At 46.8% G+C, this 27,992-nt stretch overlaps 1 protein-coding gene across 1 annotated transcript; it reads right to left on the minus strand.

Moving 5' to 3' along the window:
• Positions 1–1,550: 1,550 nt before the first annotated feature.
• On the minus strand, positions 1,551–27,875 carry FAM78B (family with sequence similarity 78 member B). The gene is made up of 2 exons (XM_067535161.1): positions 27,517–27,875; positions 1,551–6,144 (listed from the first exon to the last, which is right to left on the minus strand). Exons 1-2 carry the CDS (start codon positions 27,777–27,779, stop codon positions 5,622–5,624), a joined length of 786 nt encoding a protein of 261 aa, XP_067391262.1. The 5' UTR covers positions 27,780–27,875; the 3' UTR covers positions 1,551–5,621.
• Positions 27,876–27,992: the final 117 nt, after the last annotated feature.

A 27,992-nucleotide genomic window follows, 5' to 3' on the forward strand; every position in this document is an offset into this window, starting at 1 on the left:
CTGAAGCTCTGAAAAGTGCTGCTTCCATTCACTTCCAGTGATCTCAGAGCCTGGGTTTTCCGCAAGGACTCCTGTGAAAACCAAACAGAAATCATTACACTTCAAAACGACTTATGTCTGGTGCCACCAGAGATTCAACCAAACACTGCGCAACACTGCCGTTCGAAACAGGCCCATTCTTCTCGTGATAATCTCAGACTGTGTTCCACCATGCCAAAAAAGCCATATTTTCCATCTATAGTTTTACAACCCCCAATAAGATCTGATTATATCATTAACAAACTGTATGGAGTTGAATAAAGTCACAAAACCGTCCAAACTCTAATATCCCCTTTGGTTTTAGTGTCCTGAGTCAGTAAAAGAATTGGTCTTTGCTTGCGGGGAGCCATCAACATGTCTGTAAGGGAGCCATCGTACTAAAAGTTTGGAAACCAACATTCCAGATCACCTAGCAGCTCCTGTCAGGAGCAGTGGAAAGTCCCCCACATGCAAACACAAATGGAATACAACAGGAGCTGCTAGGTGCTCAGCTCTCATAAAAAACCTGCCTTTTAAAAGGAGATTTTCCACTCAGGACATAGGCTGTGTGCGGCCCACAGACTCTGAAAAAGCTATGGGTACTAACAACCCTGCAGTGAAATTGACAGCATCTCTCTGAGCTGACTAACTTCTTTCCTTTCCCATCCAAGAAAGCGCTTGATTAAATCTGATATTTCAGTTGCTCCCATGGCTTTGATTAACCATCGTTTTAGCCTGGAGGGGCACATGAATTCACATCTTAGTGCACAGAGCATAGACTTGCCTTCTGAAGAGTCGGACATTGGTTTTGTTCTGTTTCAATGATCCCATGCAACCCCTGCAAAATCAAAATGCCTCATTGGCCTTTCTGCCTCTGACGCGGTTTCTGTTCTCACATGTGCTTTGGCCAAGTCATTTCCACACGTGATGGTTTTAACCAGCTTCAACTCACAGCTTTTGCATTAGGGATATTAGCTCTCAAACAACCGATTTCTAATCTCTCAGCTGTCAAATTCCAATTGCACAACTCCCAGAATTCCTCTAAAGGCTTTCATTTTAAGCCCACTCCCACCACACAGATTTCATCGGCAAGTGCTTTCCTCGGGCCTTTTAGCAATGCTGAGAAGCTGGTTGACACTGGGGGTTACTCCTTCAAATGGGGAGCAGCGGTTGTTCCAAACTGCCTGGCACCAGTCTCCGTCTTCCAGAGCCAAAATGCAGGGCATAGACTTTAAAATGACTGGGCAGGCAGCCCAGAATAAGGCAAAATCTGTATAGGCTAGAGAACTTGAATGAGATGGGATTCAGAGGCTGGATGTAGCACCAAATAGATGTAAGCTTCAATGACGTAAGCACAGTTGTGCTATTTACAACAGCTGAGACTCTGGCCCCAAACTTTAAGATGTGTTACAAGAATCCTATAACCTCAGCCCAAAATTTTCACAACTTAGACACTAGAACTGGCTGAAAAACGGAAGTTATTTTGCAAAAAATGTTGAATTTGTTTCCATTTTATAGAACACATCCCCTTTTCCATTTGTCTCCAAATTTGAGGTTTTGGGTTTTTTTAAACCAGAATTGGTTTGAAAATTTCCACATACCAAAAGCCACCTTTTAAATTTCAACAGTGACTTCAAAAAATAAAGTGTTTGATAACATTTCCAATTAAAATGTAAAGATGACAGAAAATGTCCAAAAATGGAAAATTTTGATCATGCTGACAATTATTCCATGTAAAGTTTCATCATCAAAAAAGCCAATTTTTCCTGGAAAAACCTTTGTGTGAAAAATTTCAGCCAGTTCTCAGTCAGCTATTCTATATTTAGGCTAAATAAGCAGGCTGCCTTTCAGAAATAACAAACGTCACCAACGCAAACCAGAGTCAATAGGAAGCAGGATTTGCTGTAAACTAGGCTGCCAGAGCTGAAAATGTTGGCATAAGTTTTGAAATTCAACATTCCTGAAGTCCAAAAGAATAAGAAATCAATAACGAAAATAAATATTATTGAGAATGATAAATAGTGAGACAACGACAGGGGATATTTGGTCTAAAGTGAGTGGTGTGAGGGGTAAGACAGGAACCTGTTAGCTGCATATAAGAGGTGTGGGATGGAGCTCTGAAAACTACCAACCTCTCCTTGCCAGTTTTAAAGGCATAGCATTGTACTGAGCCCCCCAGCTGCCTGAAAGCCACACAGGACAGTTGAAGGGGAAAATTCAGCACATCTATGGTCAGAAGTTGCAAAGGATTTGCCCTGAGTGGGCAGGAACAGGCATGGCCTCCTAGGACCCAGGAACTGGCGAGAGCATGGAGTGCTCAAACTCATCCTGTGGAAGCATAGCAATCCTGTGCATCAGCAGGTGTGTGCTACCGAGGGCTGGGCAGAAAGAGGCTGCCAGTGCACCATGCAAGATGGAGATAGGCTGGAGAAGGTGCACAAGGGACACTGGGATGCAGGGCAGCTGAAGCAAGCTGGTGACTGTGTGAATTAAGGCTGCCTGGGATGGCATTAACTGATGCATGACACTGCAGCACTCTCTCCATTGATTCCACCCAGAACAGCTCTGCTGAAGCCCAAGGAGCCCAGGGACTAGGGACCTTTCCTGGGGTGAAGGAAAAACCTCCAAAACAGATTTCAGCTCACTCTCACTTCATCTCCTCTGTGGGTCCTCAGCAGCTAAATATTTTGTACCCTGGCCATAAGAATCACATTTCAGAGATGTCTGCTCAAAAGACCCTGCCATCATTAGGCAGGCAGGGGGCTTAGCCTGAAGAGAGACCACAGAAGCGGGGCCCTGAACATAATTGACACCCAAGCATACCCATGAAGATCCTGCATGACCCCTGCTATGCCAGAAACACGAGGCTCATAAGCAAAGTGAGGAAAATGTGGCAAAACATCAACTCCGTAAACAGGAGAGCAAAGTGGCTCCTAGCTGCGCCCTTAATTTCAAACCACTGAAATTTCCTTAAAAATCAAGCTCAGAAAAGCAGGGCTAATACTGTGACAAGGGTTTTCAGCAACACTGTCAAGAAAACCTAACACCAACGCATATTAAGAACAGCGGTGGTGCCCAGCAGGATACGCTCTGAATGAAGGCAGGCATAAGGGAGATCTTTGAACCACGGAAGTACTCTGAGTGCTTTCTTTGTTAAGAAGCCTAAATTCACAGAACAACAGAAACTTTATCTTTCTATTACCAAGAGATTAACTGCTTTTGATAGCAATAATCCAAGGTTTCAAAAAGTCCCTGGGCTCATGTTGGAAAGGCAGACAGCAGTTTCCATGCAGAATGAGTCAGGATCATTTCATGATATCTAGGACTCAATAGACAGAGTTTCTCTGGATTGGAGTCAATAATAAGGAATTCCGTGGACATCCCACAGAGATATTCTTTAAACTCGTAACTGGGTAAATAAGCTATAGATCATCTCTTAGAGGGGACCACACAGGGCTGAGTAGTTAGCAGCGCCTTAACATAGTAAAGCGTGTTCTCTGTTTAGAAATTACCCTGCTTATCCGCCACATTTTGTGCATGTCTCTTGTTTTGTTTTCTGAGACAGGAAAACCAGGAGCTTTGCTTTTCAGGCTCTGCACCTTCTTCTCTACCTGACTTCCCTGACCCCTGTATCTGTGCCCAGAAGGTGGCAGAGTGGCTACCTCTGTTCTTTGCTAGAACACTTCCAGCCTCCAGGCAGCCCACTCCCCTGTTCTGGAGGGGGCAGATGAAAGAGCCAGTCAGGGTGCATGGGGGAAAACAGCACAAGTTATGGCTATAATCCCTTGCATGGCTCCCCTCTGAGGGATGGCTCTTCCCTTATGAGGTGCTCCTGGGCCAGCCCCCGTGGTGACAGCATTATTGTCCAGGGGCCAGCAGGAATGCAGACACCCTTCGCCTTCTGCATATCCTCTGAGACAAGCTAACATGGTGAACCCACTGGAGGGCAGGGGCAGGGAGAGGAGCGTCACACCCCCAGAGGAAGAACGAGTAGGAAACTCCATGAGTTTAATACCCACAGCATTTCTCCCCTCTCCAGTCATGACATCACCATCATCCTCACAGCCCCCAACTGGGATGCTCCTGGGGCTGAAGAAATGCCTGGTGGTGATGACTCTTAAAAAGCAAAGATCCTGTTATCCCCCAAATGTCCTCATCAGAGCGTGAAATGCAGGCTTATTCCCAAAGAGAATAACCCCCCACGCTCCTTGGATGGATTCAGTCATGCACTGGTGCCTGGCTAGAGGAGCATTTCACTCACAGACGTCCACGTCTAACCATCCTTCATGGAAACTACTGTTCTGTTGCTGCAAGAGGGGAAACCTCTGAGGAGTTTTCATGAACAACCACCCCTTCCCCTTGAAGATCGTGCAAAGGGACTGCCTGCATATTGCCCCAGCACATGGACACGCAGGCAGTCCACAAGCCCTAGGGCCATGGCTCCAAATGCAGGCCATGAGGCCTAGAAGCATTCTGTGTGCAGACCTTTAGTTACACTGCTCTGTGGGCAATTAGGGATGAGGCTTTCCACATGAACAGCTATTCTCATGGAAAAGGAGCACATACCCTGGGCTTCTTGCAACAGATTTACACATGTGAAGGAAGTATTTGAATCTTGGAGTACATCCATGCCTTTTGCACACCATGCAAACACAGTCAACATCTCTCTGGTTCTCCCTTTGCTGGGTGAACAGACATTGCTCATATTATGTCTTTTGACTGAGAATTATTTTTGCTTCTTTAAAAGAAGGGCTTGGGGGAGAGGGAAATGGAGGGGCTGGAAAGATTAGTGCATCTTAGAACTAAATTATATCTAGATTTCCCTTGGATTTCACTCAAAGAATGGAAAGAACCATGGCAGCTCCTACATTCACAACTACTTGAAACACACTGAGATGCATGCAAAATGTCCTAATTCAATTAGTTTGAAGAAATTATTCTTGGGACGAGGAAGGTAGTTCACACTGTACTTCAGTTCAGCACCTTGGACAGTTCCTTGTGGACTTAGAGCTTGTCTCTTAATTGTAGATAAGTGGAACAGATGGCATGGGTTATTTTTTCCCCCCTTTGTAAACATTCTTTTAGTTCCAATGAGCAAGGTGATCATTTGATTATCAATCAAAACTGCATAGGTATAAAAAAAGTGGTAACACCCCACCCCATTGATCCGACAGTAGGATTGAACTGGAAAACCATGAGCGTCTCATGTGCATGGTCTCCATTTCTACATCTAATTGGTTAGGAAGCAGCATTTGCCACAGGCACTGTTTAATCATATTCTGCTTCCTTGCATGTTACTGCAAGGGAATACGAGTTGTTCAGGTAAGAAAGCCTCTTCCAGCCAAAAGACTCTGAAAGTACAGAATCCCACAGGTTCGTCATCAGAAGTCCACTAGCTCTGCGATTCCTCTTCTGTGACATAGCGCTGGCCAAGGCCAGGTGCCATATTCTTTCTGAATAAGGAGGAACCCGATTACCATTCACCCCTGCAAAGGCAGGTGAACCCAAGAGGTCTGCTTTGGCTCAGAAATCCAGTTAATTTACACCGTACCAACAGCCAGGAAGTCCTCAAGAGCGCACGCCCACACCCCTTTGGTAGTCATCTACTTGGGAGGTATCACTACCAAAGGCTGGCCTCGTTTGGGTCTCCACATGAGGACTTGGGCATCGTTGGCGTTGGGTTTCACTAGTGCATTGGGTGGGATGGGTTCCATTCGGCTCAGAATCCGGGGCTGCTCCTGCTGAGTCCTTCCCACCAGCCGTGCTCGTTGCCCCAGGAGCTGCAAAGGGTCCACTTCAATGTCCACGCGCATCCTCCACTTGATAGTCTGCAGGATGATCTTCTCCTTAGTGGTCATGTTCATGGCTACTAGCCATGTGGTAAAGCTTTGGTCCCTCTTAATCCTGGTTAGCAGGGGCACATTGCTGTCACTCACAGGAACAGCCCACGTCACGCTGGGGTAAAAATTGTCATTCATACTGACTGAGAACCTGGAGACCTTGTTAGTGGGCCCAACCAAGGTCACTGTTTCTGTGGTGTTCCCGTACCAGGGGTAGCTCACACCATCGGAGTCACTGATGGCTTTTACTCTCCCTTCTCGCAAGTCAGGAAGTTCCCAGCTGGACCTAGGGAATAAAAACAAAAGAACTAGGTTATAAACGAAGCTGCAGGAACAACTACTGGGTAGTTCCTGTAGTCTACAGCAGGGTGGACTGATTTAAATCAAAGCAATTTAAAATTACTGATTTTAATTATGATTTAGATCAACAAGCAGGAAACCTTCATTTTCATCCATTTTAATTGTGTTTTGCATTTGTACTTTTAGTTATTTTCTTAACTTGCAACTAAAAATACCCTTTATGCTAAATTTGGTGCTTCTTTTTCAAACCAAGAAGAAACACTATATCTAAACACATTTATTTAAGCAATTATATAGCTTAATTTACATTTATACAGACTCTTATTTTTTACATTTTCATGATGTTAGAAAATGGTGGATAATGCATTTCTTATTTACCAGATAATTAATTAATTTTTTTTACTTGTGCTTACGGTCAAACTCTACTTAGATGGGAATGCAATTAAAAACGCAAAAAAACCCCATGGCATTTTAATTTTTTAAAGTCAGTTAAATAAAATTACCTTAAATATGCTGGATACACAAGAAAAAAAGTTTAATGAAAACAAGTTTTGCATTTACAACTGATTTATTAATGCAAGAAAGAATTATTTGCAGTTAGTACACGAAACTGATTGTTTCCTGTCACTATGTTTTTCAAGATATTAGATCCTAGTAGACCTCATCCTCTCATCTTTTCTTCTTCCAATCTGTGAATAAAAACTAAGCTTTCCTGCTTTTTCATCTTCCTACTGGTTTTTAACTCTGAAAAAAACTAATCATTGAACTGAAGTAGTTAAATATACTAATATGAAGAAAATACTCTCTCTGCACCTGTAGAACAGGCTACTGCTGTCAAAAATTGGTTTGGCACTTCAATAAATTCTGGTTACAAGTGCTTAGCTAGTGATTTCTATCAGTTCAATAGTTTGACTTTCTTTAAACTTTGGTAGTAAGCACATGCTGTTTATATTCTTTAATTTAATTTATATGATTTTAATAGATTAAATTTAGGCCTTAGTGTAGGCTGTCAATTTCAAATAGAATTGTAAACAAACTGGTATTTAATTGAAATTTAAAAACTCAATTTTTTTAATCATCAATTTTTATCCACCCTGGTCTACAGAGGCATTACTGAAGACAAGAAGCTCTGCGCTAACACTCACAGGATGAAGTGTTTGGCTGGAGAGAGGAGAAGAAGAAAACAGATAAGAGGATAACAATTTAGTACTTGCAATCCAGCTGAAAGAGTCATTGCTGCACCATCAAAATTGCTCAGCACACTCTGCGTAACATAGGACAAGCTGCACAATCCAGTCAGATCCCAATCCAGCACCTCCATCAAAAAATCCCAACTTACTTTTCAAATTAGTGAACAATTCCTCAGAACACACTGGTGACAGAGAAGGTCAGGGTCAGGCTTTCAAGGCCAACTAGTGAGATTTAACTACACAAATATTCACATTCATCACAGATTTCAAGGCCAAAAGGAGGCACCAGATCATCTAGTCTGACTACTGGCACATCACAGGCCACCATCCCCACCCAGTACTGCACACTAAATCCCACAACCAAAATGAGAGCAAAGGATTACAGCCCACAGGAGATTAGACTATGATGTGTCACAGACAGACAGTAGGAGAGACCAAGGTGCACCAGTGCCCGAGGTCCCTGCAACAGCAGGGAAATGACGACGTGAGATAGACCCAGATAATCCAGGCAGGCGACCTGCATCCATACACTGCAAAAAAAGGCGAAAAGCTCCCAAGGTCACTAACAATCTATGGGGGAGGAGAGAGGGGGGAAGGACGGACACGCCTCCTTCCCAACCCCATGCAGGACGATCGGCATCAGACCTTGAGCATGTGAGCAAGAATCAGCCAGCCATGCACCTGAGACCTGAACGCACGGTGGCACCTCAGAGCCCTGGCCCACTCCACCCAATGTCCCATGTCTGGTCATGGCCAGCCCTGATGCTTCAGAGGAAGGAGATAAACAAAACCCCCACTCCTGAATACATTGTGGGAGGAGGGTAAGAGACTCCCTCCCTAACTCCTGCAGCTAGACAGGATGCACTTCAGAAACATATGACATATACTGGAAGAGAGCCCCAAGGCTTCTGAGCCCTGCTCCCTCACCATCACAACCAACCCTGTCATACAATCACAGTCAAAAATCTGTCCAGCTCTCTCTTAAAACTAATTAAGTGGTTTGCCCCCCAACTCCTATTAGGAGGCTGCTCCAGAATCTCAGCCCCTCTGGTGGTTAGACATCTTCTTCTAATTTCCAGTCTGAATTTGTTCATGGCCGGTTCATACCCATTTTACTTGTGCCAACACTGTCCTTTAGCTTAAATAGCTCTTCACCCTCCCTGGTGTTTACCCCCTGATGTGTTTATAGACAGCAATCCTATCCCATCTCAGCCTTCTTTGTGCTAGGCTAAACACCCCAGGCACTCCCAGTCTCCTCTCATAAGACAGGCCCTGATCATCTGAGTAGCTCTTCGCTGTACCTGCTCTTGTTTAAATTCATCTTTCATGAATACTGGTGACCACAACTGTACAGGGTACTCCAAATGAGGTTTTATCAGAGGTTTCATGCAATTCAATGGCATTAATACCTGTCCATCTCTACTGGAAATGCCTTGCCTGAGACATCCCAGGAGCACACAGGCCTTTTTCACAGCCGTTAATAACCCAATGATCGACTCACACACCCACATCTCTCTCCTCCTCTTTCGCTTCCAACCAAATAGCCCCTAACCTGTAGCAGAAATTCTTATTAGACCCTCGGTGCATAACCTTGAACTTTGAACTATTGAATTTTCATCCATTTTTGTCACTCCAGTCTTCAAGAATAAGTCGTTCTTCCTGTACAATACTCCTCTGTATTGACGAGGCCTCCCATTTTTGTATCAGCAAATTTCATTAACACATGCCTACTTTTTCTAACCTCTCTCCAGTCCAATAACTCACTCATCAGCACAATCCATTGCTTTCTCCCATTTAGCTAATTCCTTATCCACTTAACACTTCTGTAATGATCCCATCTTCCCTAACCCAACTAGTAATTTTCAGCATGGCACAGTGTCAAATGCTTTACTGAAGTCCATGTATACTAGATCCACTGCACTTCCCTTATCTAAAAAAAGGTATTTTTTCAAAGAAGGAAATCAGCTTAGTCTGGCATGATCTACCTTTGGTAAGCCCCTGTTGCACAACAGCCTAGGGAGATGGTGGAATCTTAGTCTCTGTTGCACCTAGGGAGGTGGTGGAATCTCCTATCGTTAGAGATTTTTCAAGTGCAGCTTGACAAAGCCATGGCTGGGATTAAATAATTGGGGTTGGTCCTGCTGTGAGCAGTGGGTTGGATTAGATGACGCCCTGAGATTCCTTCCAATCCTAATCTTTTAGGATTCTGTGAGCCCCATTACCATTTACTTCTATTAATTTAACGTTAATGGGAACTGTGTGGCTAAATCCCCTAGTAGACTTTGAAAATGTCAACCTAAGTGATTTGAGCAAGGCCATGCATCAAGTCAATGGCAAAGCTATTTCCAGGAATCAAGTGCATCCTTCAATAAGTTTAAATTCTTGGTTTCTTTGCAAATTAAAAGTCATTGTGGGTGGAGACCTTTGCTTTACCAATATGGCTGTAAGTTAATTAGACTGCAGTCTAACTGGTGGGGGTATATTTCACTTCCGAGTCAGGTAGGTCATGCTCTCCCTCATCAGCTCGTGTGCTGGGGAAGGCGGCCCTTTCTACCTGTCATAGTTGCCGCTCATCCAGTAATTAACAGCATAATTGGGGAAGCAGCTTCCAGAGTTCTGTGGCTGGGTACAGAATATTTTTATTTTACTGCTGTACTTTAATAGTCAGGAGAATTAAATCCCTGCAAAGCATCCTGGGAGAAAGGACCAGATCAGCTCTTGCTGGAGCTGAGGTAGCAGAACTAAGCTGTGCATCCAGAAAGAGAAGGAAATTTCTTTGTGCGTACCTGGAGACCCAGGACAGCTTAGATTTTGCAAAATGCCCCATAACAAGACCAAGAACCAGATCTCATCCTCCTCCTTCTGAAGTTGCCAGAAAAATGTTCCCTCTTATTTAGTTTATTGAATTCATTTATTCGGATTTTTAAAAGCTGTGACCTGCATCAGGCAATAAAATACAGTTATCAATCAATTTGTTACTGTCTTAGATCAGGTAAGCACCATGCATATTGAAGTGTCTTTTCTCTGCAAGGTTAGCATTATCAGTGCAGGGTACCTAGGAAAGGGAAGGGGTCAGAAGATGATAAAAATACAAGTGCACCTTGCTTTGGCCGAAGTCTCTTGCTGAATCGGAGCTCTTGCCTATAACAGCTGTGGGGCCCAGGACTGCCTATAACTGCATCTCTGGGAACTGACAGCTGCATTACATTTTCCTGAGACACTGACAAAATCTACTCTCTCTGACATTCCCAAACACTCAAGTCGGTGAAAAAAATGCTCTGACCTGCTAATTGGATGCAAGGATCTGGGTCATTCGTTCGTTCCCTAAGGCAGCAGCAGGCAGGCTGCACTTCAGAGATGCTAAGCTGATTTTCCCTTTCCTCTGGAGTTGTGCTTTTCCCTCACCCAGCTCCATGGCACAGAGCCCAAAATGCCACACCCAAACGTGGTGCCATTTAATCACCCCCAATCCCAGCCCACAGAGCGCGCCAGGCACGAACAGTCTCCAACTGCTGAGCCAGAATTCAGAACAAAATACTTTCAGATCTTGCCTCTTTTCTGGCACTTTGGACAAAGGTGACTTTTTACAAAATTTGGCACTTTTTTTAAAACAAAACAAAACAAAACAAAAACTTTCAGAAGGCACCAGATTACACAATGTGTTTTCCAAAACGTCCCTAGGGACAGGTACTCCAGACCCCTCCAAGGGTTTACTTCCATCCATTCAAATTGCAGAGATGCACAGAACTGCAGGCCCAGAAGGGACCACTGAGATCATCTAGTCCAATGGTTCTCAACAAATATCATTTTTACAACCCTGAAGGGCCACCAGTCTGTCAACTCATAAAAAATGTATTGACTTATACACCATTAAGGACTATAGAGCACTACATATTTAAAGTAAACATTTTGATGTTACTGTGCTCATTTTTACATTCACTATTTTTACATCTACAAATTACTCGCAGTCTGTCACACGCTCACAGACAAAGCACTAGTGTAGATGAGTGACTGTCGCTACACACCGAAGCACATGGCCTGGCAGCTAAGTCATGGTGGTGGCCGACTAAGTGCAGGCCAAACCGGAAGGCACTGATTTTTAGAGTCCTGCCCCCCTCTTCAAGCATGGTGGGTCCTGACTGCTCTGCCAGCAGCTCCTCCTCCCCACTGCAGCCAGGCAGAAGGAGTTCAGCAAGTTTTCAGCAGGAAGACTGCAAGCGTCTTGTAGCCCCATGCACTCCACCTGGATCCCTAGGCAGTGGCTCCCTTCTGCAGCCAGGGGGATGGGAGATCAGTGCTCCCCTCCTTCTGGCTCCAGCAGGGACCCCAGCACCTAGGGACCCAGGCAGAGCGCTTTGCTGAGCTCTTTGCTACAGCCAAGGGGAGGGAAGCGCTGATCTCCCGTCCCCTTGACTGTAGCCAGGAGCCTGCACCAGTCTTGTCGCCCCGCAACAACGCACTTCACCTGGGTCCTTAGGCAGTGGCTCCCTTCTGCAGCCAGCGGGAGGGGAGCGGTGGGCCACTTTGAAAGACCCCACGGGCTACTTTTGTACAGGTTGGAAGCCACTGATCTAGTCTGACCTCCTGCATAGCACAAGCTACAAAAGCTCAACCACTGGTTCCTAAGCTAATAAGCTCATAACTTAGGGCTGAACTAGAGCTCAGTTTAGAAAGGCATTCAACTTCAATGTGACGTTTCCATGGGATGACCAATTTACTGCCTCCCTTAGTAAGCTGTTCCAGACACGCTACAGAGTTACATCTTATTTGCGATTTGGTTTGAATTTTTCCTAACATCAGATTCCAGATATTGCATCTTGTTACGAGTTGGCCTCTCCCCAGGTAGGTCCAACCTTAATCAAGTCACCTCTTCACCTTCTTTTTGATCAGCTAAGCAGCCTGTGCTCTGTTGTAATAACTGGGCCTACAAATTTACCCTAAGCACAAGCTCAACTGGAAAAAGCAAGTGAAAGTTTATCTAATGTCACAATAAACTGTAGCAATAAATGTTGATGGGAAAAGGTGCAAGGGAGACAGAGTGAGTGAGTCCAACAGAAAGGCGTACTGATCTCACTCTGTGCTAAGATCATGCTTTACAAACAAGAGAAGTGTGGAATCAGAAACCAGTGAACCAAAGTTGGTATGCTGGAAACTAGGCCTAACTGATGGATAAAATAATGAGAGGCTGGGCTGTTCCACTCACCACTCCCCTTTGGGGATCCTCAAAAAGAGACTCTGGGGGGGAGGGGGGGGGGGGAAGAGCTGCCCCTGCAACAATGGCTGACAGAGGAAAAAGGAGAAGAAATGGGAGCCATCATCATGGCTGCTACCTTCTCCTGAGAGCTGGGACCCTGGATCTTCTTCATGTTAATCCTGAAAGGTGCCCTGATCAGACCAAGCCAGCCACCTCCACTGGCTCTGGCTAAATCCCGATCCTGGGACATGAGACTTGTGGGGACTGAATTGCATAGTGGCGTCTGCAGCACCACATGCACTGCCCCCCCACGTGGATAAAGAGGCAGCCTAGGGAGGGTTGACTCAGCAGCACGAGCCGCATGTACCTGTCTCCTTATAAGGAAATGAAGTGACCCCACCTGCTGGTGCATGGTCAGCAACTGCCCAGGAAAATTGTAATCACCTGGTTGGCTGGTTCATACCTGCCCAGGAAATCAGGAGCACCTGGTTGGCTAAACTCCTAGCCATGACCTGAAGGTCATGCAGCAAATAGCAACCAATGGGGCTTAGCCTCTGCTGACCAGGAGAAACTATAAAAGTTCAAACCCAGGTGGCAGAAGGCAGAGAGGAATTGAATATATCCGGCACCCCTGTATCTCTTGGTCGTGTCGGCTCGGCGGGCTGACGCATCTTGACTAGCCCGCTTCACTGTGAACTGATCACTCACAGTGGCTCTCTCCCATCTGCAGTATCTTAAGCAAACGGCAACTGAATTTGGCCAGCATAGTATACCTGTATATAATGTTTGTGAGTATGGATTAACTGTTTTCTGTTGTGTTTGTCTTGTAACCTCTTTGGGGAACTCCAAAACTGGGCACCCTAGTGTCACATGCTGGCAGCCACGCGTTGATGCAGGAAAGATCACAAAACGCTAAAGTCTTGGGTGGCACATTTTGTCTTTTCGTGCACGGAGTTCTCCTGCCCTTTGCTATAACTGTTTGCTGTGCAATTGCTTGCTGTGAAACTGTTTATTGTAGAAATAGAACTGTTTATTATAAGGCTAGAATTGTTTATTATAAAATAAAGGGTTTATTGGTTAAGCAAACCCCCAGAATCATCACTGTCTCGCTTAACCCCCCGTATCCCAAACCGAACCTATTAGAGAGTTTTTCTCTCCGTTTCCACAAGACTTTGTCACCCCCTAACTCCCAAATGTGTCCTTTTCCTTCCCCACCCTAATTCTTCTCTCCCCTGTCTTTCAAACAGCTAACATCTTTCTAATGTCTAAGACGAGTCTGGCTTAGCCAATCAAAACTGTATATTTTGTAACACTGCTGTGAGCCTGGGACCAGACAGAGCAGCTAAAGCAATGCCTAAACAGCCTGATGCTGCTATGAGTTTGCCAGGTCTTGGTGCAGCTGATCAGATCATGTGCTGGGCCTCTGTTTCTCCAGCAGTGAGGTTACAAGCAAAAGTCAACATTGGCGACAGCAGCTGTTCTTTTCTCTCCCCCTTCGTATGTGTGTGTCTTGTTTTGTCTTCGTGCTAATCCCCAGAGCCTAGTCCAATTGCCCCTACTCCTGCCCCACTGTGAAGCAGCAGCACCTGCTTCCGTAGGTGCCTCTTCTCCACCGCATGGAATTTCCTGTAGTGGCAGGGCAGGCTTTGGACCTCGGCACATAACTACTTGGTGCAAAGTAGGGGAATAGAAAGAGGGAGCCCATCCATTCTAACCAATGAGAGGCTACTTTCCACAGTTAAACAATCAATTCAGTCAGAGCAGCGTCAGCATCAACCAGAGCTGCTGCCTATGGCAGTCTGAGAAATCATCCCTGGAGACACAGCTCCCATGTGTCAGTCTGCATTGTTGCCTGAAAGACAGCTCACCAAAGGAAGCACATCTTCAGGGCTGGCTTTTAATTAAGGGGTATCGTAGATCTCACAGAACAAAGACCAGCTCCCTGTCCCTATTCCCATAACATGCACTCTGCCACAGACATCTTAGTCCTGTGCTATAATGACATCTCCCACGCATGTCCCCTGTGCAAACAGTTTCAACAGCTCCTTGAATCACAGAATATTAAAGTTGGAAGGGACCTCCAGAGGTCATCTAGTCCAACCCCCTGCTCAAAGCAGGACTAACCTCAGCTAAATCATCCCAGCCAGGGCTTTGTCAAGCCTCAGCTTAAAAACCTCTGAAGATGGAGATTCCACCACCTCCCTAGGTAACCCATTCCAGTGCTTCACCACCCTCCTAGTGAAAAACTTTTTCCTAATAGCCAACCTAGACCTCCCCCACTGTAACTCGAGACGATTGCTCCTCGTTCTGTCATCTACTACCATTGAGAACAGCCTAGCTCCATCCTCTCTGGAACCCCCTTTCAGGTAGTTAAAGGCTGCTATCAAATCCCCCCCTCAATTCTTCTCTTTTGCAGACAAAACAAGCCTAGTTCCTTCAGTCTCTCCTCATAAATCTTGCACTCCAGCCCCCTAATCATTTTTGTTGCCCTCCGCTGGACTCTCACCAACTTGTCCACATCCTTTTTGTAGTGGGAGGCCCAAAACTGGACACAATACTCCAAATGCAGCCTCACCAATGCTGAATACAGGGGAATAATCACTTCCCTCAATCTGCTGGCAATGCTCCTACTAATGCAGCCCAATATACTATTAGCCTTCTTGGCAACCAGGGCACACTGCTGGCTCATATCCAGCTTCTTATCCACTGTAATCCCCAGGTCCTTTTCTGCAGAACTGCTGCCTAGCCTGTCAGTCCCCAGTCTGTAGCTGTGCATGGGATTCTTCCGTCCTAAGTGCAGGACTCTGCACTTGTCCTTGTTGAACCTCATCAGATTTCTTTTATCCTCCAATTTGTTTAGGTCTAGCTCTGTATCATCCTTCCAGAGTATCTAAACTTTGCACCTTCAGCAAGTTTGTGGATGACACTATCTACCCCATCCTCCAGATCATTAATGAAGATGTTGAACAAAACCGGCCCCAAGACCAACCCCTGGGGCACTCTGCTTGTGACTGGCTGCCAACTAGACATGGAGCCATTGATCGCTACCCCTTGAGCCCAATAATCTAGCCAGCTCTCTATCCATTTTACAGTCCATTCATCCAACCCATACTTCTTTAACTTGCTGATAACTTACTGTGGGAGACTGTATCAAAAGCTTTGCTAAAGTCAAGGTATATCACGTCCACCGCTTTCCCCACATCCACAGAGCCAGTCACCTCTTCACAGAAGGCAATCAGGGTTGGTCAGGCATCACTTGACAACTGAGTTTGACATGTTGACTGAGCCTTGAGTTTGGATCTGAGCCCACGTCTCCAGAGGTTACAGGTGAGCAGTCCATGCACCGCTCCACACGTGCACACTCACTCACAAATAGTCACTCACCGGCTCACACCATCATTAACTAGCTTCCCCATCACCTCTTGATCTCACACCCTGATCAAAAATAAATGTGTTTGGGCAGGTGCTGCCTCACACCACAAGCAGCGCTTGCTCCCACTGGCGCATGCCGCAGGAGTAAAATCTGAATCCTGTGGTCACTGCAAGGAAATCAGCGACAATTCCTGCCCCTTTTCAGAGCATCCAACTACTGTGTGTTTAGATCTTTACAGACCTGTGGGGGGAGGGAGGAAATGTTTTCAGAAAGGATTGACAACGTCATTGTATGGCAGAGAAATCCCCCTGCCAAAGCAGGGCAAGTTCAGCACATTTCCCCATTGCAGAGCAATTGTTTAAACCTGTGGAGAGCACTTGCTCAGCAGGACAGGACTCATTCCAGTGCAGTCACCAGGCTCCCTGCACTGCAGCAACTGTGCCTGCACCAGCAGCTCCTGCTCTCCAAAGGGGGGCTGGGAGGAGGACAGGGAAAGACAGCACTCTTTACATGCCACTTGCAAGGGGGGTGTGCCCTGCAAATCTGCAAAACAAAAGCATAAACACTGTCTATATTCACCTCTGTTGAAAAATCTTTTCTTGTCAAGAAGGATAGTCCTACGGTTAAAACACTCAACTAGGACTTTGGGGCAAATCGCTTTGGCCCCAGTTCCACAATCAAGAGTTGCCTGGGCAAGCTTAATTCAGCCTCCTTGTGCGTATGCATTATGATACGGTCATTAATTACATGAAGACATGCAAGTGTTTCAACAAAACTGCCCCTCGCCTTATTCAGTGCACAGGATGGCCATTCTCTGGGGAGGAACAGGTGGAGTGAATAAAGCTGTCGTCAGTAGGACCCCCTACTTCATTTGCTGCAGAAGCTAGAAAATGAGAGGCAGGTAAATGCAGGAAGAGAAAGGATGGTTATTGCAATTAACTGTCCCACGGGGAAGCTGGATTCTATCCGAGCCACTGACACAGATTTCCCATGGCAGTGGCTCTCAACCTTTCCAGACTACTGTACCCCTGTCAGAAGTCTGATTTGCCTTGTGTGCCCCCAAGTTTCACCTCACTCAAAAACTACTTGCTTACAAAATCAGACATAAAAATACAAGTGTCACAGCACACTATTACTGAAAATTTGCTTACTTTCTCATTTTTACCATATATTTTTACTATAAAATAAATCAACTGGAATATACACATTGTACTTACATTTCAGTGTATAGCATAAAGAGCAGTAGAAACAAGTCATTGCCTGTATGAAATTTTCAGTTTACTGACTTTTGTAATATTTTTTATGTAGCCTGTTGTAAAACTAGGCAAATATCTAGATGAATTGATGTAACCCCTTAAAGACCTATGCGTACCTGCAGGAGTATGTGTACCCCTGGTTGAGAAGCACTGTCCTATGGGATGCTGGGCTTAGACCAAAATTTTCACCAATGGTCACTACTTGATTTAACAAGTTGTTCATTTTCTGAACACAACTCAAGAAATATTGAACAGCTGCCACATTCCCTGAGCATCAGCCATTCTGTGCACTGAATGAGCCAGGTGTCCTATGGGGAAAAACAGCATGTAATTAGACACACATAATGCATATGCGTAAGGGGCGAATTAAGTGGCAGAGTTCCAGAGGGGTAACCGTGTTAGTCTGTTTTTAGCAAAACACCGAGAGACCCATAGCAACTTAAAGATTAACAAATGTATTTGGGCATAAGCTTTTGTGGGCAGAAACCCACTTCGTCAGATGCAACCTGATGCATCTGATGACAGATGCATCTGACAAAGTGGGTTTCTGCCCACGAAAGCTTATGCCCAAATAAATGTTAGTCTTTAAGTTGCCACAGGACTCTCGCTGTTAAGTGGCAGAAACACTTCCTAACCTCTGAGTGCTGGACTTTGTAATTTCAAAAACTGTTCTCTTAACACATGGTGGGGGTTTTAAAACGGAATTTTATTCACACCAAAGAGCTAGAAGGGGGGTAGAGAGATCTGAGCGCTAACAGCCCACCTGAGCTGAATTCAAACCAGTGAGCTAGAGAGGGGAAAAAGGCAAAGGGTTGATAGTGCAAGACTGAACCTAGATCATGTCTCTTCTGGAGCCTGGACAGACATGAGAGGGTGGGGGAGTCTCTTCCCAAGCCTGTTCTAGTCACATCCCCACACAAATACTTCCTCTCTGTTGATGGTCAGCATTTCCTGCTGGATTGTTATGAAGTTTGAAATCCCCCAATTGATCCTGAATGCCCTTACCTGGTTGGGTTGGGAGAAGAGGGAATCTTTAACAGTGAAGGCAGGGAGACAGCCCCCTAACCTATGGCACAGCACCCCACCATGGTAGACCACCCACACAGGGAAACATTTCTCGTTTTCACAGCTATCAGAAAGACAGCTGGTTAATAACGAGTACAACTGAGGACAAACCTAGCTGTGTGGGGCACTGATCTGCAGTCTCTTTCTCTCTCACATGTACAATCAGAGGCAGCTCATGACTAGAGCTGGTCACAAGGTGAATTTCCTCCTGGGGTTCCCATCTGTTCTGTTTTGGAGAGGCCTCTGAGCCAGGTTCCAACAGGAGGGAAGGGTTGCCAACCTTGCATTTTAGTTTTTACTGACATGAAGGTCGGAAGTTGATTTATTTTACTGACATAGTAAACTTTTTACTGACATCACTAAAAATACCATAAACAATACAATAATGTCACAAAAGTGTGGGCTTGCTCACGATATTCTGTACACAGGAATTTGGAATTAGCAATTGTTTTAGCTGCAGTCAATTGATCAATCGGGTTCTTTGGGTGTGTGCAATAATAGAAAACAGGAAATTGATAAAGTCATGATCAGTGTAGTTTTATGATACAAGAAGTGATTCTGAACGACAACAATCAATGTCAAAATACAATATGTTTAATTTCTACCCAATTTTATGGACATTTTCATTTATTTATGGATTTACTGACAGTGTTAAAATTGTACATTTTTTTAACTGACTGTCCGTAAATTTACGGATGATTGGCAACCCTAGCTCTACTTGCAAGACTCCTCCTCAGGCTTTGTCTCTGACACAGCTGCAGAAGGCGATTCCCTGTGTCTCTGTTTAGTGCATTTTGCAGGCAATTCCTGTGGGACAAGGGTATCAGATATGCTTGCAACTCCAGCATTGTGCATCTAAAAATCTCTCTCACTCCTCCCCGTCAGGAATATCACTGGGAGCAATTGTCTTTGCTATCTGCTCACTCATGAGATTTGCTTTCTCTCTCTCCACCAGGAATTCAGTGGTGACCTGAGCTACTTCTTCCATTACCAGAGAATACAGCACAAGGGTATGTGGAAGACATAGTGATGCATAACTCAGCTGCAATCTCATGACCGCAGAAGACAGAACATGTCTCTCCTAGGCCAGCACTGGCCCTGCACCATGCTACACATTCAGTGTCACTGAGATCAGTAATACTTTCAATCTGGTGACCTTGCTGCTTGGTTTCTACTCCTCCCCCCACAGAATTTACCAAAGGCCAGGACAGGTCAGAAAGGGTCAAGCTGTGGCAGCATTATGTTTAAAAGGGCTGAACAACATAGGGCTCATGAGCATCTGTAGCTACGTAAGCAGAGGATGAGACAATTACTCAGAGCTCACCCTTCAGGACACAAGCCGAGTCGGGCCAAAATGAAATTCACTTCCCTGCACGCAGCCCCAGACAACTTGCCTCATGTATTACAGGGCCAGAGATTCATCTTCCTTGAAGGATCTTGGTATCAAAGGGATCGTACACCTTGGTTTTAACAAGACAGCCCCGGTGCTTTGAACAACAGCCCAGCCTCCCAGGGAGGCCTTTCAGGACACCTGAAATGTCCTAGTTTTTCATTTCAGTAATTGGATATTTTATAAATGCAAAACGTTTAGTGCGGGCACATTGACACCCCATTTAAAGTGCTCAGTGCATCCCTATGGTGCTCTCATCACATGGGGTCAAAGCAATGCCTGGTGAAGCAATGGCAAGACTTCTACTGACTTCAGCAGGATTCCGATCAGGTCCCGAGCGAGCACGTATGAGACAAGGTGCCAGCTTAACATAAAGCATCATTGCAGTAGAAATCCAATGAGTCAATGACCCTGTCTAGTCAGCACAAGACCCTGCTCGGGGGAATACAGAGAGGGAGGGACGGAGGGACTGCCATCAGAAGTAGAGAGGAGGAAAGTGAGGGCCAGAGGGGCATGGAGGAAAAGGCAGAGCTCAATTGCTTTGTGATCAGCTCTGCTGTTCTGCATCAAAGCATGGAGCCAGAATGCGGAGCACTTTAGGGTTCCATGAATCTAAAATAATGCTGCCAAAAAGCGTGCCAGCGCTTTCTAAAACAAGGTCACCTTTCACCCGGCCTGCCACCTTCTCTCCCTTAGTCAGGGGATGCTCATGGAAGATTCCCTGTCAATCAGACACTGCTCCCATCTCACACTTATTCTGGCCTAAACCAAGCTCCTGTTCCCCCACCACACAAGCCCTCTGTGCTGCTCTGCTTCCACTTTACCCTGGAGAACTCCTCTGGTCAGCCTGCCATCCAACTCCAGAACCACAGGACAACTGTTCTCTGCTCCCAGAAATCCAACGGAGCCAAGTCCTGTCTCCAATGCCTTTCCACCACTCTAAAATTCAACCTCTCCTCCCCCTCCCAGTGGCCAAATTGCTCATCCCTGCCCTGCTGGTCTCCCACCTTAGCCAGTACAGTCTCTTCCTCTCGTGTCTTCATGACAGTGGCCTCATCCCTCACAGCCCCATACAAAACCCTGCTGCCCAGCCAGCTTCCTTGCCCACCACTTCAGCCACTGCCCTGGCTCCCCTTTGCACTACGCATCAACTCTGGACAACTCCTCACCTTCAAGCCCCTGCCCACACATCTGGCCTGGTCTCTCTCCATGGCCTCCCAAGAACACCAGCTTCCAGACCCCACTGGTCTCCATGCAGCCTCTGCTTTGAACCACCTTTCACGCACTAGTCATCAGGCCCTGACTCATTCTAATCACTCTTGAAACCTGCTTTTGCAGCATCAGGGGCTGGGCTTTCAACAAGACCGAACAGAATTAGAGCTCTCAAGCCTTGTGTCCCTAATCCCCCGACCACCTGGTTTTCCTCTGGAGACCCTTTCCTCACCCTTTGCCTTCTACACTGTCAGTTCTTTGCAGCAGGGACGGTGTCTGTAGAAGCAGCCAGCACACCCTGAGCCCCATGTTGGCACGTATCACAGGAAGCCAGAAATGAAAAAGGTCACCTGACCATCCCCCCAAGGACCACCGCAGCCGTGCCGCCTACAGTATTACAGCCATCACAACCGCAAGAGCTAAGGTTACAAAATGGTTTCCTTTCCAGCCTGACCCCATCTGCCCCATTTTCACATGCTCACAGCTCAGCAGAACAGCCGCCCTGTTCTATGCTTTGTCCCTGCTCCAAGGTGTGCGGTTTTCGCAGTGCGAGCAGAATGCTGTGCGATGCTTTTTTGTTGCAGAGGAGTGGAACTAATTCCCCTCTGCTCATGCTTTCAAGGCAAGGCCAGAGCACAAAGACACTGAGGCCCAGTCATAGCCCGAGCTTGGTTTGGGACAAAAACAAGACACTTTAATTTAACAAGCACGTGACACTGCACATTGACATAGCACAAGAGAGCAGCCTTTAGTCTACAGGGGCACACCTGGGCTCAATCCAGCTCCTGTTGGAGATAATAAGCCCCTTTCCATTGACTCTACTGGGGGCTGGGCAGGCCCTGAGACGTGCTACATAGGCAGCAGCATGCTCTCTGGCCAGCTGGAGGCAATCCCAAACTCCTGAGAGCAAAGCTCTTAAATCAGGAGGAGATTTTCTGTTTGCCCTTCAACTAAACCTAGGAAATTCAATGCAAAACAGGTTGCATTCGTGCAGTTTTTAAATGTTTTTAAACAGGAGGAAGGATGGCCCGGTGGTTAGTCACTTGCGGTGCTTAATTTGTAATGAGAGAAGTGCTGTGGCTCAGCCTTGGCACAAATTGAGGACTGAGCACATGCCTGAGACTCTGCAGCCCTAAAGTCAACTGTCTGCTCTGCCACAGACTTCCTGGGTACCACTTGGCCACTCAGTTCCCCCTCTGTACAATGGGGTAACAGCACTGCTGTACCTCACGGGAGTGCTGCAAGAAGTGTTCAAATAACATGGCAATGGAGGCCTGTGATGTCGGGTCCCGTGCCTTGAGAGGCTGGCCTGGAGGTTTTCCTGGGCTGTTTTATTTCTGTTTAGCACCTCAGCAACATCCCATGCTGGCACCACATGACAAAGATGCTCAGGGGGCAGGTTGGCTTATAACACTGTGGATGCAGGCAGATAAAGACTAAAGTTTCTTTATTGATCCTGCCCTTTCCCAACCTGGGGGAAAAGGGCCAGACCAAGCAACCAACACACACGCCAGGGTTTGGCAACATTAGCACAGAAGACCTGGAGGGTGAATATTTCAGACAGCATGAAGAAGGAAAGAGCAGACAAGAGAAAGGGCCAAGAGCCCCAAAGGAGAGGGAGACATACCAGAACATAACGGGGCTTCTCCGGCAGCAAACACAGATGCTACAGATTCTGGTGGACTTACAGGTTTGACAATCACAGGTTCCCCTTCCTTTGCAATCCATAGAAAACTCCACTGCAGCACTTCCTCCCCCATATTCAACACAGCATCAAAGGCTGAATCCCCACCCCACACCAGGGGACAGCAAGCACAACCACAGCTTCACATACACTGACCAATGAGAGCCACTGTAGGGGTAGCCAAAATGGACAAACGAACATGAACATTCTTCTGCCTTGTTTTGGCCTATTTCTTTATTTCCACACTTTTTATTGTATTTGGTTTTTAAATGCACATAAAATTCTATGCACTGGTTTTGGTTCACAACAAAAATCTATTCTTGAGAACGTAATTTATCTTTACTTCACAACACAGGATACTGAATGTCCAGTGCTACTGAAAGTGCCAAGCTACTGGTTTTTGTACAGGGCAACAGAACTCATGGGATCAGTAACAAACACAGTGTAATAATTACAAAGGTGCAGCGTGCACCACAAAATTAATAGGTGCATTAGCAAACAGTATTATAATCACAAACGTACACCATATACCACTTGGCTCCTAACAGCCCTCAAAACACAGGCAGGACCAGGTGCGGCACAGTCCACCACTGTGCATTACTGTGGCTGATGGTTAAAGTGCTCTTTCAAAGCCTTTCTGAGCCAAATAGTTCTTGTTGTGCTCTTCTAATACCCTTTGCATCCGGCTATTCAAACTCAGCAGACAGCTGCTCCACCTCTGCTCTCCATCCTGTAGGCAACTCCCCACGCCGCCACCCCCCGCTTTGTTCACAGATATTATGCAGAACACAGCAGGCCATTATAACCATGGGGATGCTTTTTTCTCTGAGAACCCATCTTGTGAGCAACCACCATCAGCATCCCCTCCATCCACCAAAAGTGCATTCAACTGTCATTCTGCATCTGCCATGCCAGTAGCGGAATCTTTGCTTGGTGGCCGACGTACGGTGGCCGACGTACGGCTTCATGAGCCAGAGGAGCAAGGGGTAGGCGGCGTCCTTCAGGATCACTATTGGCATTTCAGCATCGCCATTGATAATCTGCCAGTCAGAAAAGAAAGTCCCTGCTTGTAGCTTTCCAAACAGTCCTGTGTTCTTAAAGATACGAGCATCATGCACCTTCCTGGACCAACCAACACTGAAGCGTCTCCAGTGGTCCATAGATTGCATTACCATGGAAAATAGCCCTTTCTGTTGATGTTCTCTGCGGCAAGGTGGGCTGGTGCCAAAATAAGGATATGTGCGCTATCGCCCCATTGCAGTTCAGGAACCCCACTGCTGCAAATCCATTCACTATGGTCCTGCACATTGCCAAGAGTCACAGTCCTGCATAACAGGAGATGAATAATGGCCCGCACACTTGTATGACAATGGCCCCCCACTGTGGATTTTCCAACTCCAAACTGACTTCCCACTGACTGGTAGCAATCCGGTGTTGCAAGCTTCCACAATGCAATCACCACTTGCTTCTCAATTATCAGTGCAGCTCTCATTCTGGTGTCCCTGCACTGGAGTGCTGGGGTGAAGTTGGCACATGGATCCAGGAATGTGATCTTTCACAACTAAAATACTGCTCATCCTCCCAAACCTGCCTTGTGATGTGATCCCACCAGTCAGTGCTTGTTTCTCTGGCCCAGAAGCAGTGCTCCACATCTGCCGCTGCTCCATGAACACCACCACCACCAACCTTAAATTGGTTTTCGTTACGTCCCACAGCAATCTGTCCTCCACAAAATCATCATGTTCCCCTCTGCCGCGGTCCTTTTTGTGGCTCTGCAAATACCAGAGGATCACACATACCGTGTTGCAATACTCATGACAATAGTGCAGAGCTGTGCAAGCTCCATGCTTCCATCAGTGCATATTTGTGGGATTTTTTTAAAAAGGTGTGAAAAATGTGGGAGAGGGATGGCATGGGATGGAGAAAGGGATGGAGAAAGTTGCATGATGGAAATTGACCCCTCACTCCTGTGTGACTCGTTTTTGCCTCACCATGCATTGCCAAAATTTCTCAAATGACAGTGCACTGGACAATGGCAAGTTGCACACTGGGATACCTACCCATGGTGCAACGCATTGTGCACCAACACAAGCATTCCTGTTCAGTACACGCAGCACCAATGCAAAGAGTCAAGTATGCACGCGCACAAGCTAAATACTAACTGTGTTGGCTTTATGTCAACGTAATGTACATCAACCAAAGTTCGCAATGTAGACATGGCCTCAAATATTACAGCAATGGACATTACAGAAAACCCAGTGATACAGAGAACTTCAGGGAGGGGTGGGGGGGGGGAAGAGAGGGGGTGGTTGGGTCTTGAATAAAACCTGTTTCAAGGAAGCCTCTTGATTTTTCTGTATATATTTTCCTACAGACCCTTGTGTAGGAAGAACTTGGAATAGTCTTTGTGATGTAGAGCCACACACAGAAAGCCTGATTGTCTATTGCCCTATATATTGTGTCCTCATTTCACCCTGGGCAAAGCAAGCATAAAACCCCACCATTTCTTTACTGGGAAGCATTATATACTCATTTGGTGCTGAGGTAAGCAGCAGCACAAGGTACACAGCACAGGACAACGAGGTTCCTAATAACAGAACATGCAATGTTCAGACTGCCAGGCACCACCTCCGTCCAGCAAGACAGTCCATATTCACTCAATTGCATTCTCAGCAATTATAAATTAATGTCTGTTTTCACATGCAATGCACCCAGATGCCAATGAAGGAAGTATACTACAAGTCAATAAAATATATATCATCGTTTTTAGACTGTGGAAAACAAGACTCCAACACACAAAACTAAGCAAAAGGCTCCATTTTTCAGCACCCTCCCGAGTCGTCAGCACATACTCATTAGCCCGGAAAAAGTAATTTTTTAATGACATTTTTAGGCAAAACACGACCAACAAATATTCCTTTAAAAAAAAAAAAAAAAAAACCCCAATTCATCTACTATAACAAGCCTCTACATTCCCTCTACCAGCATCTAGAGAAGGACAACTAGAGCAGAGTCATCAACTGGTAACAAGAAACCGGAGCCTCATACAAGTGCCAGCATTTCCTGATAACACACAAGTCCACCTCCAGTTTTAAAAAGCACTCAGATGTTACAGTCTTTTTATAGCCTTTGATTTGAATTTCTCAAGCATGACTACTATTGCATTTAAGCACCCAGAAGACTAGAACCGAAAGCAACAAGGCACCAATTAAAATGGCTTCATTTTAATTGGTTATCCTTTGAACACTTGGATTGATTCAAGATTGATATCAGGGACTATGTTAGGGGTGTGGTTCAGGAATCACTGGGTGAAGGTCTTCTGCCTGTGTTATGCAAGAGATAATCATAATGACCCTTTTTGGCCTTAAAATCTATTAATCTCACTTTCACTCCATAGAGGTTTTAAGACAAACCTTCTTGCAAGCCAGGGCTCCCGTTCAAAAAGGGATTGGTCCTCATCAGCTGTGTAGTGCACAGAGGCTGTTTTTATTTAACACCTAAGACAAACAAAACACCTTTAACTGCCATTAGCAACACCTGATCCACTTCCCACCCTAAAATTAAATTAAATAAAGAGGATAAAACCATAGGCAATGCGAGCTGCAATCCACTACACCAAACAGCCAAGATCACATCTCTTTCTTGGTGTCGCATAGGGACAGTCTGCTAGTTAAGGAGAGAAAGGATCAGTACAGTGTAATAGCACCACACAGTAGCACACACTAGTGATTAGGTAGGGTCCAGAGATTAGAGGATATTGCTGACACCCATAAACGGCTTTTCAGTCTCTGTAAGAGACTGTCCCTGAGCCTTTTCTGACAGTTCTTTGAGTAGGGTTTTTATGCAATGTGCCCAATTTATTAACATGACACTAGCATTACACTCATTCCCCCTGACTAGGTGTCAGCATACTGATTAGGTGGATATTTGCAGAGCTTGCTAGCTCACAGCCAGGACACGCTCAGAATGACATAATCCCACAAAGCGAAAAATGGAGCTTTCCACTCCGTCTGGTTCCACACGAGGCACCAGACAGGGTTACATTTGTCAATGAACACTACAAGCAAATCAGAATGGGACAGCCGGATGCTCTAGTTAGTACATTCATGGGGCTGCTGGAAATCCCCGCAATAATGGGAACACTTCCTGCACCACTCCCTTCCACGCAAGCAGGCACAGAGAATCCAAACCCGCCGTAACATTTCCAGACAACAACAGGCAGGGAAGCAGTTTTGCTCAAACCTATTCTACCTAAGCTGAAGTGCCCTCCCCCAACCGCCTCCCACACACACACTGGCTAGATTCCCATTGTCCATGCAAGGTTCATAGTTTAGCTCTTCCTCTCCTTGTTTGACAGCACTGCAGCCTTCTAGCATTGGGGTGAAGGAACAGGGTGAGGTGCAGGGTGGAAAATGGGAGATGGAGCGTGAGTATGCCATATATGCCCAGGCTGCTGTAGGTGCCCTAAGGGATGGGGGGAATGAAGGAGCACAGTGAGTGGGGGGGGGAAACACAGGAATGTGGATGGGGGGTGAGATGGGGGTGCAGGGGAGGTGTAGGGATGCAGGATATGCCAAGTGGGGCAGGTACCTGACATGCCCAGGTCGCTATAAGGTGGGTGTGCAGGGTTGTACGGGAGGGGATGGGGTTGTAGAAGGTGCTAGGGGTGCCGAGGCAGGGACCCTTACATGTCCAGGTCGCTGTAGGTTGTAGAACTCCATGTGGTTGCAGGGGGGGGCGGGGAGAGGGGAGGGATGTGGGGGGCAGAGGGTGCCGGTCCCTTACATGCCCAGGTCGCTGTAGGTGTTGCAGAACTCCATGTGGTTGCAGGGGGGTGCAGGATGGGGAGGTGGAGGGGTGATGTGAGGGGCGGGGGTGCCCGTCCCTTACATGCCCAGGTCACTGTAGGTGTTGCAGAACTCCATGTGGTTGCAGGGGGGTGCAGGATGGGGAGGTGCAGGGGGGATGTGGGGGCGGGGGTGCCGGTCCCTTACATGCCCAGGTCGCTGTAGGTGTTGTAGAACTCCATGTGGTTGCAGGCCTGCACCCAGCCCACCACCCAGGTGTGGCGGCGCGGGATGGGCGGCATGGTGCCGCGGGCGGCGGCGCGGAAGTAGGGCGTGCGGTAGCGCAGCACGACGGGCGAGCTCTCCTCGATGGCGGTGGCGCCCGGCTCGATGGTGGCGGACACGTCGCTGAGGACGATGTTGTCGCGCCGCACGCGCGCCTTGCAGGCGACGCTCTGCAGGCAGCCCATGGCCCTAGGCGGGCCCCGGCCCGGCTCCCCGCGGCCGCTGCTCCGGGCGGGGCGGGGGCGCAGCGCCGCCGCCAGCCGCCCCCGCCCGGCCGCGCATCGCAGCCCGGCCCGGCCCGGCCGCTCTCACCTGCGCCGCCGCCGGGGATGCTCGGCGGAGCGGGCGCGGTTCACAGCGCCGCGCGGGTCCCTCGCCGGCTGCCGTCCGCCCCCCCC

This window comes from Emydura macquarii, unplaced genomic scaffold, assembly GCF_026122565.2.
Source record: "Emydura macquarii macquarii isolate MOO-44397 ecotype Brisbane River unplaced genomic scaffold, CSIRO-AGI_Emac_v2 contig_3477, whole genome shotgun sequence".
Taxonomy (NCBI): Eukaryota; Metazoa; Chordata; order Testudines; family Chelidae; genus Emydura; species Emydura macquarii.